General features: G+C 47.8%; 1 protein-coding gene across 1 annotated transcript in view; it reads right to left on the minus strand.

The window, feature by feature from the left end:
- Positions 1–12,706, minus strand: part of ZMYM5 (zinc finger MYM-type containing 5) — a 45,127-nt gene extending 32,421 nt beyond the window's left edge. Inside the window, exons 1-2 of the mRNA XM_056132959.1 lie at positions 12,657–12,706; positions 95–584 (exon numbers count right to left, since the gene is read on the minus strand). Of these exons, the coding sequence (XP_055988934.1) occupies positions 95–574 (480 nt within the window). The 5' untranslated portion in view covers positions 575–584; positions 12,657–12,706. The remainder of the gene's footprint in view (positions 1–94; positions 585–12,656) is intronic.
- Between the last annotated feature and the right edge of the window lie 2,552 nt (positions 12,707–15,258).

A 15,258-nucleotide genomic window follows, 5' to 3' on the forward strand; every position in this document is an offset into this window, starting at 1 on the left:
GAGCTTAAACCTGTTTCTAAGGTGGTAACATTAGTAATATGAAATTGAGAGTCGATTCTGTAGTGATAACACTATTACCCATTCCTGAATTTACCTTACTTCTTGAAAGACTGGTAGTAGAGAAATCCAAATCTTTGGTTCTGTTTTTAGTTTCGGGAAATCCCCATCCAACAAAACTGGAAGAAATTTTTTTATTCGCTCCATTTGTTTCTAAGTCCTCTTCATCATCAATGACTATTGTCTCAATCATATGACCCTTTTGAGAAGCCAAATCTCTTGAGGAAGGAAGAAATTTGGAGTAATTTCCTTGCAGTTTTTCATTTTTTGATAATACAAAGTTTCTTGGATAAGTTACCACTGGAGCAGTTGAAGGAGGTTGTATAGAGTCAATAAATACAACATCATCATCCTCATCATCTTCCATAGATGAATTTCTAGACCTATTAACCAGAGGACTAATTTGGTCACCAAATGAATTTTCTACATTCATGAGACTAGCTGCCATGGCTGTACTCCCCAATAAAACAGGAGTCTGTTCAGTCAATTCTAATCCTTCCACTGAACATTTATCCATGCCAAAGAACCTGTGAAACAAAGATAAAGAATATTGTAATTATTTGATTTTATTACAATGAAAAAAATCAAATGAAATTTGTATCTTCCTCCTAAAGACAAAATCTGTCCCTCTTTTATTCAGCTTTTCCCATAAACCATTCATGCTTACATCTTTAAACAGAAACAAAGTATCCAGTGGTACTTGCCCACACCTGTCTTTCTTTGAAATAGAAAATAGTATAAAATTATATCTGAACCAATACAATAACCAAGTTTTCAAATATAATCTCTATTGATCATATACCTTCATCTATTTAAAAGCCTCTTTTCTAGTTCCTCCTTCCCTAATCTTTTGTCATTGGTTTGCAAATTTTCTGCTTTCGACATTACTGTGATTAAATCTTTTCTGTACTGTCCAGAAATCACCAAACATTATACTATAAATTTTTATTTATTTTTTTGAACCATACCCAGCAATGCTCAGGGGTTACTCAGGAATTACTCTTGATGGTGCTTGGGACCATGAAGGATGCCAAGGAGAAATCCCAGGTCGGCCACAGGCAAGGCAAACGGTCTAGACTCTGTACTATTTTTCCAGCTCTATACTATGAATCTTTAATAGAAAATTCTGAACACATCTCATGATGAGGTATAATCAGGCAAAGAGAAACTAAATTTAAGACCAAAAAGAACTTCAACTCTGGCCTTAAACATCAGGCCCCCAAATACTAACTACTTTGTTAAAATACTTCAGACACTGCATATAGTTCCCTAGCACTGCCAGAAGTACCCATCTAGGTATACCCACCTAACCAAAAAAAGTTGATGTGAATTTATACATGCTGATTCCATTTTTTTTGAAACCCAAGAGAGTGAAGGCAGTAAGAACTATATGGTAGTAAGTTAATAAGAAAACATCACTCTATAGGGTTGGAGCAATAGTACAGAAGGCAGGGAGCTTGCCTTACATGTGGCTAATGCTGGTTTAATCTCTGGAATCACATATGGTTCCAAGTCCTGTTAGGAATGATCCCTGAACACAGAGCCAGAAATGAGTTCTGAGCCCCACTGGGTGTGGCCTCTCCCCCCCTAAAAAAGAACAATTCACTTTGTATGTGACTCCCTGAGCAAAGTAACCATAACAAACATGTGAGCAGCTCAGCCAAATGCACATTCCCTAGTATACCTCAGCAATACCTCAGTATTGGAGGTAGGAAGAAAATCTGCTTCGTATAGCAGTCATTTCATTTAATCAAAAGTACTTTTTCTTTCTTCCTTCTTTTTGCCTTATTTCTATTTCCTTAATACCTATAATTCCTCATGCAGCAAGCAGCCAGGTTACATGCCAAGTGCCACAATTTCATGTTTAGCCCTCAATGCACACTGCAACTAAAAAATATGCACCACAGCCAGCTAAGTGAGTGATTTCTACGTCACTCTTAGAAGCAAAACCACCACCAGCAGAAGCAGCAATATCACTGTCACCACCACCACTACAGGAAATTGAAGGTGGAAAAAAAAACGGGGAGAGGAGGTAAATCCTACCAAGAGAAGGTGTTTAAGGTTTGCAGATATAGCTCCACAGCTGAGCACATTTTATATATATGCCCCCTTGCAGGCACCTATCCCCCATCCCCCCCAAAAAAGGGAAAAGAAAATGAAGGAATCATATAATTTGGCATTATCCTAGGAGTTCAAGAAAGGCCTAATAAATTTTAAATATTTACTTAGGATCTTCATCTACCAATTAAGAACATTTAACTTTAAAAATTTTCATTTTTAATACAGTAAGAATTGACATAAAGTGAAGTTAATGTAAAATCCGGCAGAGTCTGGCAAACTCCCTGTGTCGTACCCAATATGCCAAATACCAGTAACAATGATGGGTCTCATTCTCCTAAAGAGCCTTGAATATAATCTCAGGGCTAGGATGAAGGAGATGTTACTGGGGCCTGCTCGAGGCAATCAACGATTAACAGGATGATTTGTGATTTTGTGATTTGTGAATGTAAAATCAAAGGAAAATCTACACAAAAGAAGGCAGGTGCAATATCCTATACACAACACACGAAAAGTCAGATTGAAACCCAAAGAGAACTCCTAAATATTTACTGTCTTTAGATAATGGGTGGGCTGAAGCGATAGCACAGTGGGTAGGGCATTTGCCTTGCATGCAGCTGACCCGGGTTCGATTCCTCTCGGAGAGCCCAGCAAGCTCCCCGTGGCATGTTAGATATGCCAAAAACAGTAACAAGTCTCACAATGGAGATGTTACTGGTGCCCGCTCAAGCAAATCAATGAACAACAGGAAGACAGTGCAGTGCAGATAATGGGTATCTACCTTCAAAGTCAACAGAGTACTTTAAAAAAGGGGTAAGATTGAACTCTTAGCAAAAAGGACTATGTGCCTCCAATAGAGGAAGGCTGGGGGTGGAGGGTGGGGTGTTGGGGGATGGTGGGAAATGTACACTGGTGGAGGGATGGGTGCTGGGTCATTGTATGACTGAAACCCAATTATGAACAGCCTTGTAATGGTCTATCTCACAGATCTACAATTAAAAAAATTAAACACAGGGCCGGAGGGATAGTATAGCGGGTAGAGCATTTGCCTTGCACACGGCAGACCTGGTGAGATCCCCAGCATCCCATATGGTCCCCACAGTACCCCGAGGATTAATTCCTGAGTGTAAAACTAGGAGTAACCCCTAAGCATAGCTGGGTGTGACCCAAAAAGCAAAAAAAAAAAAATAAGCACCAACAGTAATGTGGAGTTCATATCCAATTCAATCAGCTTACTCAATGGCTGAATAAATAGCAGTACTCCTCCAAGAGCTAACTCTCAAAGACATAAATATAGGTACAGTCCTACTGTATTAGTTCTGAAACAGACTACTTTGAGCAACATCTCACAGCTGTAATTTTCCTAAATGTTGCTATATTTGTCTTTTTAGAAAGAGGCAAAAATACATAAAATTTACCATTTTATCATTTAGCAATAGCACAGTGGGTAGGGCGTTTGCCTTCCATGTGGCAGACCCAGTCAGCCCAGGTTCGATTCCTCCACCTCTCTCTGAGAGTCCGGCAAGCTACCGAGTATCTTGCCTGCATGGCAAAGCCTGGGAAACTACCCACGATGTATTCGATATGCCAAACACAGTAACAAGTCTCACAATGGAGACGTTACTGGGCCTGCTCGAGCAAAATTGATGAACAACGGGAGGACAGTGCTACATAGATCAGTGCCATAGTTTTTGTATTTATTTGTTGGAGGATGGGGGGGAACACCCACATATTCCAGGCATGTGCATTATCCCTGAGTCACAATCCTGGCCCTCAGTATATTTTTTTTAAGGTGTGTTTTTGTTTGCAGTGCTGGGGATTGAACCCAGGACCTCATCATGCAAGGCAAGGTTATACCGCTAAGAATCACACCAGCTAAATATGCTTCTTAGTAGTTGTGAAAATGCTAAATTCTTAAGTTATTACAACACAAATATAATTTTTCTGATACCATATTCAATGAAAAAAATTTACTGAAGAATTTAGTAGTCATTCAACAATTAAACATATGTACAAATAGAACTTACATGTTAAAAAGAATCATTTTAAAAACAAATGCAAAAAAAAAAAAAACGAATGCAGGGGCTGGAGCAATAGCACAGCGGGTAGGGTGTTTGCCTTGCACACGGCCGACCTGGGTTAGATTCCCAGTATCCCATATGGTCCCCTGAGCACCGCCAGGGGTAATTCCTGAGTGAGTGCAGAGTCAGGAGTAACCCCGGTGTATTGCTGGGAGTGACCCAAAAAAAGCCCCAAAAAATAAATAAAACAAAAAAAAAATAATAAAACAAATGCAAAAGTGTCAAGTTTAGCAACATGATGAGAAAAACTGCTTATGAAATTGGATTTTTTTTTAAAAAATTCTGTGATTTTTTTTTTTTTTTTTTGCCATACCCAGTGATGCTCAGGGCTTACTCCAGGCTTTGCACTCAGGAATTAGTTCTGGTGGTACTGGGAATGGTGGAAATGGTGGGGATCGAGGGGATTGAACCTGGGTTGGCTGTGTGTAAGGCTATGTACACTGTACTATCTCTCCAGACCCTAGAAGAGATTTTTATTTGTATGTTGGGAAACACCTATGGAAGCTCAGGGATCACTCCTGGCTGTACTAAGGAGCCATATGCAGTGCTGGGCATCAAAACAGTGTCTGCCACTTGCAAGGAGTATATTAAACTCTATACTATCTCCTCGGCCCCTTTATCTGCTTAGAGTCATTTAAAATTAAAAGGAAAGTATTTTAAAGTACTGTATAACTGTTTCTAAAGTTTCCTTTTTAGGCTGCCTATAAGATCTTTTAGGCTCTGTGAAAGGATATAGATAGGATGTTAGGCTACAAAAGCTGTTTTTCGCAAACTGTAAAACATTTTTCATGGTACTTCTGTACATTTATAGTCAAATAATCATAAAATATTTATGTATTTACACAAAATAATCAACTCCAAAGCTAGGTTCATATTTCGTGAGTATATAGTACAGGGGGCTGGAGCGACAGCACAGCGGGTAAGGGCATTTGCCTTGCACGTGGGCCAACCTGGCTGACCCAGTTTCGATTATTCTGCCCCTCTCGGAGAGCCTGGCAAGCTACCCGTGACAGTATTCAATATGCCAAACACAGTAACAAGTGTCAATGGAGACATTGAAGATAGTTCAAATATATAAAGTACGTGCACTGCATGAATGAGTCCTTGCTCCAATTTCTGATATCCTCATGGTTCCCTGAGCACTGTTAAATGTGCATCCCCCACCAGTCACCCACCAAAATGACTCAATTTTCCCATTACCAGTCAAAAAAAAATTGTCCTATAGTAAAGGTTTAGGTTGAAAGCTCATTCTCACTTGTCCAACCTGCCTTCTAGTATTAAATTCTTTTCTTTCATTAAAAAAAATTTTTATTGAATTATTCTGAATGTCAAATAAGGTATTTATTAGTCATACAATGTTCTAACATTCCAGTAATCAATTCTTTTTTTTTTTAGTGAAATAAACAGATTTTATTTGGAGGATTTTTAAGGTGTGAAGAGGGAGGCAGTGAGAGAGAGTAACGTACTCAAGGGAGAATACAGGCTTCTCCTATGGCAGAGGGAGGGAGCCCCTACACACATCCTAACATTAGACACGAAAGCGTGAAAGTACACATCTCAAGAGGGGAAATGCGGGAGACACATGTGCCCGGGCACCACATGTGCTCCATCACATGGGCTCAGGGAGCATATGCATCTCCAGTAATCAATTCTTTCTTTCTTTCTTTTTTTTTTTTTGCTTTTTGGGTCACACCCGGCGATGCACAGGAGTTACTCCTGGTTCACTCAGGAATTACTCCTGGTGGTGCTCAGGGGACCATATGGGTTGCTGGGAATCGAACATAGGTCAGCTGCGGGCAAGGCAAACGCCCTACCCGCTGTGCTATTCCTCAAGTCCCAGTAATCAATTCTTAATCAGGAGTAGACTAGTCAAGAATCATGAAATATGCTGAAAGTAGACTATAGACCGAACATGATCGCCACTCAATGCCTCTTTGCAAACCACAACACCCAAAAGGAGAGAGAACAAAAGGGAATACCCTGCCACAGAGGTAGGGTGGGATGGGGGTGGGATACTGGGATCAGTGGTGGGGAAAATGGGCACTGGTGGAGGGGTGGGCACTTGATCATTGTATAATTGAAACCCAAGCACAAAAATTTGTAAGTCTACAATTGTATCTCATGGTGTTTCACTAATAAAAATTAAAAAAAAAAAAATCATGAAATACTCGGAGAGCCCGGCAAGCTACCGAGAGTATTCGATATGCCAGACACAGTAACAACAAAGTCTCCAATGGAGACGTTACTGGGCCCGCTCGAGCAAATCAATGATCAACGGGAGGGCCTTTACTTTACTTTACTTTACTTATGAAATACTCAAGGAAAACTTCTCATAAGAATAGTTAGACAATGCTTTATATAAGTAGTGGAGTAAAATTTTTATACTTATTTATACTTATTTTCTAATTCTACTACTCCTTTTTCTTTTCATTGTAAATGAAATTATTCTTTTACTTTTATTTTTCATATTATACATGTTAGCTTGTGGTTGCCTGAGGCCCATGCCCAGCCACATTGGCAAATGAGCTCCAGTTTTTGAAGACAGGTGTCTTTTTTTTTTTTTTTTGCTTTTGGGATCACACCCAGCAATGCTCAAGGGGTTACTCCTGGCTCTGTACTCAGGAATTACTCCTGGCGGTGCTCGGGGGACCATACGGGATGCAGGGATTGAACCCAGGTTGGCCGCGTGCAAGGCAAACGCCCTCCCCGCTGTGCTATCGCTCCAGCCCCAACAGGCGTCTTTTTTGTGGCTTTCTCTCCATCAGCATTCCTCGCACAATCATGGAGGTGCTGAACCAGTCGATGGTATTCTTTCTCAATGGCATCTTGCCATGTTGCCACAATAGTGCCAAATAGTGCCAAAGAGCTCCCAGTTGGTGGTTGTTCTGGGAGCTCTCTTAAACTTTGCAGCCCTTTGTCCCGGCTCTGTGAAACCTCAGGCAACCACAAGCTAACAGTCAATCTCACAAAGCAGTGCAGAAAAGCAATAAAGGAAGCCCTTAAAGAGAGAAGAGCAGTAGTGCTGGCATTGTAGTAGAAACTGGGAAAAGCATTCGCAATGCCCGCCCGTACTTCGCCAACTACAAGACCAAGATGACTGCCCTCCGACGTCCTGATGGATCTATCACATCTTCCAGAATGGCAATGGAGAAGATTATCCATGACTTCTACTCAGAACTCTTCGATAGCCACGTCCACCTGCCCACATACCAAATTCCGCACGATAGATATGTCGCTCCCAGCGTTCTCCCTTCCAAAATCCGACACGCTATTTTGTCAGTCAAGAAGCGAAAACACCGTGCCAGAAAAACCTGAAGAACCTGCTATCAGTTCTCATCAATACACTGGATCAGTTCTTCACATGATAACCTGTCTGAATGCAAGGCTCCATCCCAACGGAAAACCAGCAGGACCGTTCTACTGTATAAGAAGGGAGACATCCACGACATTGGCAACTATTGCCTGATCTACCTGTTGTCCGTAGTCTACAAGCTGTTCACTCGAGTCATCCTGAATAGGACTGGCAGAACACTAGATGAAGGTCAACCATGCGAGCAAGCTGAGTTCCGAAAAGGATTCAGCACTATCAACCATATCCACACAGTAACCAAGCTCATTGAGGTTTCTCAGGAGTTCAAGATGCCGCTCTGTCTAACGTTCATTGATTTAAAGAAGGCCTTGGATTCTGTTGAGACTGAAGCAGTCATCGAAGCCCTAAGCAAACAGGGCATTCAAAGTCAATGTATCAGGATCCTCCGTGAGCTGTATTACGGATTCACTACCAGGATCTCACAGTTCTCAAGGAAGTGACCATTGACTTACAGAGAGGGGTTTGGCAGGGTGATACCATTTCACTGAAACTCTTCAGTGCCACCCTCAAGAACGGCTGGAATGGGAAGAAATGGGAGTGAAGATAGACATCAGCACCTACACCACCTCCGCTTCGCTGACGACATCGTTCTAATAACACCAAACATTTAGCCAAGCAGCACAAATGCTGGCCGACTTCGACCATGAGTGTGAAAAGGTGGGACTGCAGTTCAGTCTCACGAAGACAATGTTCATGAGAAACGAACTCGTTCCTGACGTTCCATTCGCTGTCAATGGAACGAACACCTCTGAATGCAGCATTTATGTGTACCTACGTACAGAACTCAACCTGACGAACGACCTGGCACCTAAGTTACACAGGAGGAAGAGAGCAGCGTGCAACACCTTCAAGAGTGTCAAATAAATAGCTAAGAGGATGGAGAACCTCCAGCTCCGGGCACATCTTTTCGACTCCACCATTTTTCCTGCATTAACATATGCCTCAGAGACCTGGGCCCTAGGAAAACAGGATGAGAATGCTATTTGGATCTCCCAAAAAGGAATCGAAAAAGCTATGCTTGGAGAATCACACTTTACTCAAGTGAGAGAAGGAATCTGGAGTTCTGACCTCCATCAACAACCAAGAATCAGGGATGCTGTCTCGTTTGCCAAGGCGTCGAAAATCAGATGGACTGGACACATAATGTGATTTGGAGATGATCGCTGGACTAGGGACGTCAAAAGATCGCGTGGTCGCTCACCTACGGGACTTTGTCAAGACCCTGAAAGATCGGTTTGAGGCTCTTCGTGTTCTTGGAGCAAGCAGACGCCATTGGGCTATACTAGCACGCGACATGGACGAAAGGAGACATTACTGGCGCCCGCTCGAGCAAATTCATGAGTAACAGGATGTCAAGTGATAACGTGATTCTACATGTTACTATAACAATGTAATTGTTTTATGTGTACTTATCTAATGTTTTCTTAACCTTTATGGCATCCTAATATGTTTTTTTCCCTTTTTGCTCCTCTGTACAAGATCAAATAGTCTTATTTATTCCTTTCCACTAAAGGTGCTTTTTGTTTAATTTTCTTCACTATTTTTTTATGGCTAGAACTTCCAATAAAATGATGAAAAAGGTGAGCTAAAAGCAAAAATCCTTATCCTGCTCCTAATCTTAAGGGGGAAAGTATGCTAAGTGTTGTTAGCTATGGGTTTTTTAATAAAGTTTTTATCTGATAAGGGAAAAAAGAAAAATAAAGTTAGAAGGCATCAAGCTTATAGACTTTTCATCATGATCATGATTCACGACCATCCTGTTGTTCGTCGATGGCCTCGAGCAGGCCCCAGTAACGTCTCCTTCATCCTAGCCCTGAGATTTTTTAAAAAGTGCCATATTCAAGGCTCTTTTAGGGTTAGGAGAATGAGACAGACCCATCATTGTTACTGGTATTGGGCATAATCAGTACACCACGGGGAGTTTGCCAGACTCTGCCGACTTTTCATAGAAACCATAAAATAGAGGTCAAGAGATAGTACAAGGTGACAGCCCTGGGTTCCATCCCCAGCACTGCATAAGATTCCCTAAGTACTGCTGGTTGTGGTTCAATACCCATCCCCACCTCCCAAATAAGGAAAAATAGTGAAACAGGGAAACAAGTAAATAGCAAATACAAGAAAAGAAAATGTGAAAACCAAAAACAGAGTCAGTAGTCTAGATGATAAGAGATGAGTGAAAGCATTAAAAGCAAAAACATTAACACTTCAAATATAAAAATGGAGGGCTGGGAAGATAGTTCAGAGGACCAGAGTACATATTTCACATTTGGGAACACTAGGTGATACAGTACTAAGGGAGCTAAGTCCCTCTAAAGTCCGTACAGATTCCATTACGGTCCCATAAGCAGCATCATGACTCCTGAGCACTAAGCTGCTGAGCACTGCAAGGTGGACAAAAGGTAAAGGTAAAGGTAAAGGCCCTCCCGTTGATCGTCGATTTGCTCGAGCGGGCCCAGTAACGTCTCCATTGGAGACTTTGTTGTTACTGTGTCTGGCATATCCAATACTCTCGGTAGCTTGCCGGGCTCTCCGAGAGGGGCGGAGGAATCGAACTCGGGTCGGCCATGTTGGCCGCTTGTGGACAAAAAAAAAAAGGATTTCCAAAAATTAAAAGCTAAGCACCAGTAGGAAACATAAAACTAAAGAAATCATCAGAAACTGACACTAAAAGAAAAAAAGGTACTAAAGCTAACATTAATGATGTATTTTTTAAATATAAATTTACATTCCAAGCATTTAAGATACTTTCAGTAGCTATGCTGAGATTGAATTTAGCTACTCAATCTTTATAACAATTTCAGAAAATCAGACATAATTTACATTTGTGTACTTACACAATACACTGCATTTGACTGAATAGGTATATTTTATAAATGTTCCTAACAAAGCTTTATTTCTTGACTCTAGTTTGTCCTTGCCAAAGTATATGAGAGCAGAAATCTGCACAATTAGATATTAAAACCTAGTTCTCTATACCAAACTACAAATATCAGGAACAACCAAAACTTAGTTTCCACTACTTCCCTGTCCCTGCGAAGGCCCATAGTAGCTCCACAACCACAATCACATCCAATGTTCTCACTAAAACATCATAGAATGGAAAAATTATCTCCTCAAGGTAGCCTCTAAAACGTAAAGCTGAAACTTCTAAGACTTAATGAGAGCACTCTATACCAATACTGTCCTAGGTCTTGAGTTAAATTAACTCTTTTCTTTTCCCTTTCTGGTTTTTGGGACAGACTCAAGGGTGCACTAGTTAACTCCTGGCTCTACAGTCAGGAATCACTCCTGGCGATCTGGAGGACCATGTAGGATGCTTCAGATAGAAACCAGATCGGTGATGTGCAAGGTAAGTGTCCTACTTCTGTACTGTATCTCCGGCCCCAAGCTAAATTAACTTTAACCTGAGTATTTTATTGTATCAAAATAAAAAAATCACATCGAGTATTTTTTGATTATGAGAATAAGCACATTAAGGCTTAAAGCCTTGCATGAGGGACCTTGGGTTAGATCCCCTACAAAGCAAAAAAAATCCCAAAGGCAAATAGCCTTTGTAAGAGGGAACCAACTGTTACGTCCAGTTAAGTGGTTAATCTTAGACTCACTAATAATGTGACAATATATTGTGTATGTCAACAGGACTGTCAAGTACCTAAATGCAAAAGTTTCTCAAACGTACTCTATAAATACATAACAACTTCAAAGTAAGATTTCATCAATAAAGGGGCTTCTCTTCGACGACAGAAAAGAACAATCCATTGTAAAGGAAAAGAAATTAGGTGCAAAGTGTTTAAAAGAGACCTGAGCATGGGCCAAGTGGCTAGCTCGAGTCCAAGATGTGCGGAGCCAGCGCTGGACGCTGAGCAACACAGCCGACCCCTTCCCTCAACACCCGCGCGAGTGGCCCAAATTCAAACCAGAGTCAACTTTCAAGCGGGAGGGGTGCCCCGCCCAGCCGTAACGGGAATGACCGGGTCGGTCCCAAGAAACTGCCCACGGGGCCTTCCAGTGGTTCCCCCCCCCCGCCCCCCTCGCGCCACCACTCCGTGCGACGGGCCCGGAGAAACCAGTCCCCGACCCTTAGAGCGGCCAAGTGGCCGGAGGCCGGGCACAGGGACCGCGGAGGGAGCGTCTGCTCGGCTCCGCCAGTCTCGCCACGCTGGTCTGAGGCGACTCCTGCCCCTCCAGGCGGCCGCGAAGAACTTCGGGTCGCCCAGCCGGCCGCGGCAGACAGGGAGGGGGAACCCGGCGGGGCTTCCCGAGAAGCTTCTCGCACTGGGATGAGCCGGTGGGGAGCCCGAGCTCCGGGGCACAGAAGTGCGTGTCTCCGGGGCGGGGCGGGCCGGCGCCCTCGGTGGGCCGAACCATAGGGGCCAGAGGACTGGACGCACGCTGACGCGAGGCAGCCCAAGTAGCGCGCCCCCCGCCCCCGCACCAGTCCCGGGTGAGGCAGTCGGGCCACACAGACAGGAGGGGCACACACTCGCCCGGTTACTCGCCCCGGGCCCGAGAGCGCTCGCCGGGCCGCACACACTGCTCACAGGCAAAGAGCCCGCTGCCCGTCCGCCATTAGGAACTCGACGGAGCCGCCGGCCGGCCGGGCAGGGCAGCACCCGCGCCCGCGAAACTTGGGGGCCGCGGGGCACCGCGCCGGGGCCCGCAGCCCCAGGCCGGGCGCGGGAGGCGCCGCCGACGGGCCTCACCCCCACCCTGCCCGCACGAAAGGAAAAGCCCCCGCGACCTCCCACCGCCCCGGCCGGGCGGCCCCCGCCCAGCAGCGAGCCCCCCCGCCGCCGCGAACGCCTCCCCCGGCCCGCCCGGCCCGGCCCGGCCCTGTCGCCGCCCCGCGGGCCGCGCTCCCGGCCGCCGCGACGCGAGCGGAGCCCACGGCGGCCCCCAGGCCCCGACGCGCCGGCGGCCGCGGCAGCCGCGCCGCGGGGGATTCGGAGCCGGTCGCCGGGAAGCTCGGAGGCTGCCCTCACCCATCTCCGCCTCCCCGGTCGCCTCCGCCTACTCCGAGTCTGCGCCGCTCCCCACCACTCCCACTCTCGGCGGCCCCGGGCTGGAAGAACAGCTCCGAGAAGCCTCACCTGGCTCCGGCTGCGGCTCGGCCGAACGGACCTCCGCTCCCCAGGCCCACCCCCCCTTCGGCCACACGCACAACTCCGCTCGGCCAAGTCCCGGCCCGAGGGCTGCGGAGGAGGAGGAGGCGGCGGAGGAGGCGGCGGCGGCAGCACGGCCGAGCCCGGGGACGCCCCGCCCTCGCGCCCCCATAGGCGGGCGCAGAGGGCGGGCCCGGGCGCTGCGGGCACGTCCATTGGCCGCCTCGGCCTTCCTTCACGACCCCCCTCGAGGGGGTGGTCCGGGAGGCCGTCCGTCAGACGCGAGCCACGCCCCCGCGCGCCCGGGCCACGCCCCGCTCGGCTCCCGCCGCGTCCCCGCCCCGGCTTGCCCCCGCCTCCCGCCCCGCCCCCACTCCGGGGTCCGTCAGGGTCAGGCCGCGCGAGTTTCGTTACCCGCCGCGCTGGCAGCCGGCCTCCTCCCGGGGCACTGGCGCCCTCGCGGGCCCGGCCCGGTCCGTGGACAGCGGCCGCCGGCGCCAGCTCCCGCGGGCGCAGGCGGCTGGGGGCCGCCGGCGCTCCCTCGAGCCCCCCTGCCCGGGGACGCCGGGCCTCGATAAGCCCCACGCCGCCCCGCCCGGGGCGTGAGGCCCCGCGGGGGCGAGCGGGGCGGCGGGGCCACGTGGGGACTGGGCCGCGGGCGCCGCGACTTCCCGCAGGGCCCGAGGGCCGCCTCGAGCGCGCCTCATCCCGGGGGACGGGCCCCGCCGCCCGCCATGGCTGCGGGAGGAGACGGCGTCCTCCATTTTGTGGGGGCCGCCGCAGGACGTGGGGCCAGTGCCACGGCGGCCCCGGGGCTGGGGGCCGGCCCGGGGCGCCCCCGCTCGGCCCCCCGTTCGGCTGGGAGCGCGGTCCCCGCTCCCGGCGTCCGGGCCCAGGGCTGGGGGCGCCGCGGGGACCAGCCAGACGCCGCTCCCGCTCCCATCCACCAAGATGGAGGCCGCGCGGGCTCCCGGGGCTGGGCCGCGGCCGCCCTCGGCCCGACCTTCCCCGCCGGCTGCCCGCGAGGGGCCTCGGCGAGGGGCCCCGGGGCTGCGCGGGGCCGGGCCGGGCCGCGGCGAGGGCGCTGGGACGTGCGGGCCGCGGGAGCCGCCGAGGACGGTGGCCCATTGTTCTGCCACGGCGCGGCCGTCTGCCGGCGGGGAGGTCTGAGAAGGCACTCGCGAGCACGTGGCAGGGGCTCGGCCTTAGGTGGGCTGTCGCCTCAGAGGTGGTCGTCCGTGCCGTGGATGCTCCGTGCGCTTTGGGCTTGACTGCCATGTTCTGACAGACGGACACTATTCCTGGCCTAGAGGTCCTCGTGGATCCGCAGAGGGAGTCCGGAGAAATCTTGACGGGAAACTGCAGTCTCCTGAATAAGCAAGTCCGAAACAGTGACAGACTCAAAGCCTGATACAAGTGCACGGGTCTGGTCAGATTAAATTAGAGTTCTGCTAGATTTTTTTTTCCTGTTTGCGTCACACCCTGGCGATGCAGAGGGGTTCCTCCTGGCTCTGCACTCAGGAGTTACTCCTGGCGGTGCTCAGGGGACCATATGGGATGCTGGGAATAGAATGCCGGTCGGCTGGGTGCAAGGCAACCGCCCTACCCGCTGTGCTATCTCTCCAGCCCTTCTTCTAGATCTTTTGCAGTTTCCACGTACATTCCTAAAGTCCACGAGATGTCTTTCTTTAAAAAAAAACTTTGGCTTGCCACTCAGTGCCTCTCTTGCAAACCACAGGACCCAAAAGGAGAGCAGGAGAACAAAAGGGAGTGCCCTGGGGGGGGGGGGGGGGATGCTGGGACCGGGGATGCTGGGACCCGTGCTGGTGGAGGGATGGGTACTTGATCATTGTATAACTGAAACCCAAGCACAAAAATTGTAAGTCTATAACTGTACCTCATGGTGTTGCACTAGTAAATAAAAATTTTTGTTACTGTGTTTGGCATATTGAATACGTCATGGAGAGCTTGCCAGGCTCTGCCATGGTGGCGAGATACTCTCGGTAGCTTGCCAGGCTCCCCGAGAGGAGCGGAGGAATCGAACTCAGGTCGGCCATGTTGTCTGCGTGCAAGGCAAATGCCCTACCGCTGTGCTAATTTTTTTAAAAAACTGGGTTTATTCCGCGGTGCTCAGGAACCTTCCTTGTTCCAGGGAACCGCATGCAGTGCTGAGCATGGCACCAGGATCATCTGTGTGCAAGGCAAGAGTCTTGCCCTGTACTGATTCCCCGGAAAGAGAAGAATACTGTTGCAATTATCTTTCCATGAAGAGTGAGTTCTACGTTAAAAAAAAATAAAATAAAATTCCCGGTGCCTGACAGATTGATATATATAGAGAGAGAGAGCTGGTAGGCTCTTGCCTTGCACGCGACCAACTTGGTTTCAATCCCCAGCTACCCTGTGGTCCACCAAGCCTGGAGTGATTCCCTGGGCACTCTGGGTGTCGCCCCAAAATAAAATCATAGTGAATTACACTGCCTTGTAATTATGATGCATTTTACTAAACTAAAAAAATAAAACCCACATGGTCACATATAATCAACAGAATTAATATTAAAAATTTCTTATGAATGCGTACCTGGTGTGCAGT

This window comes from Sorex fumeus, unplaced genomic scaffold (assembly GCF_029834395.1).
Source record: "Sorex fumeus unplaced genomic scaffold, SorFum_2.1 ptg000095l, whole genome shotgun sequence".
In the NCBI taxonomy this organism is placed as follows: domain Eukaryota; kingdom Metazoa; phylum Chordata; class Mammalia; order Eulipotyphla; family Soricidae; genus Sorex; species Sorex fumeus.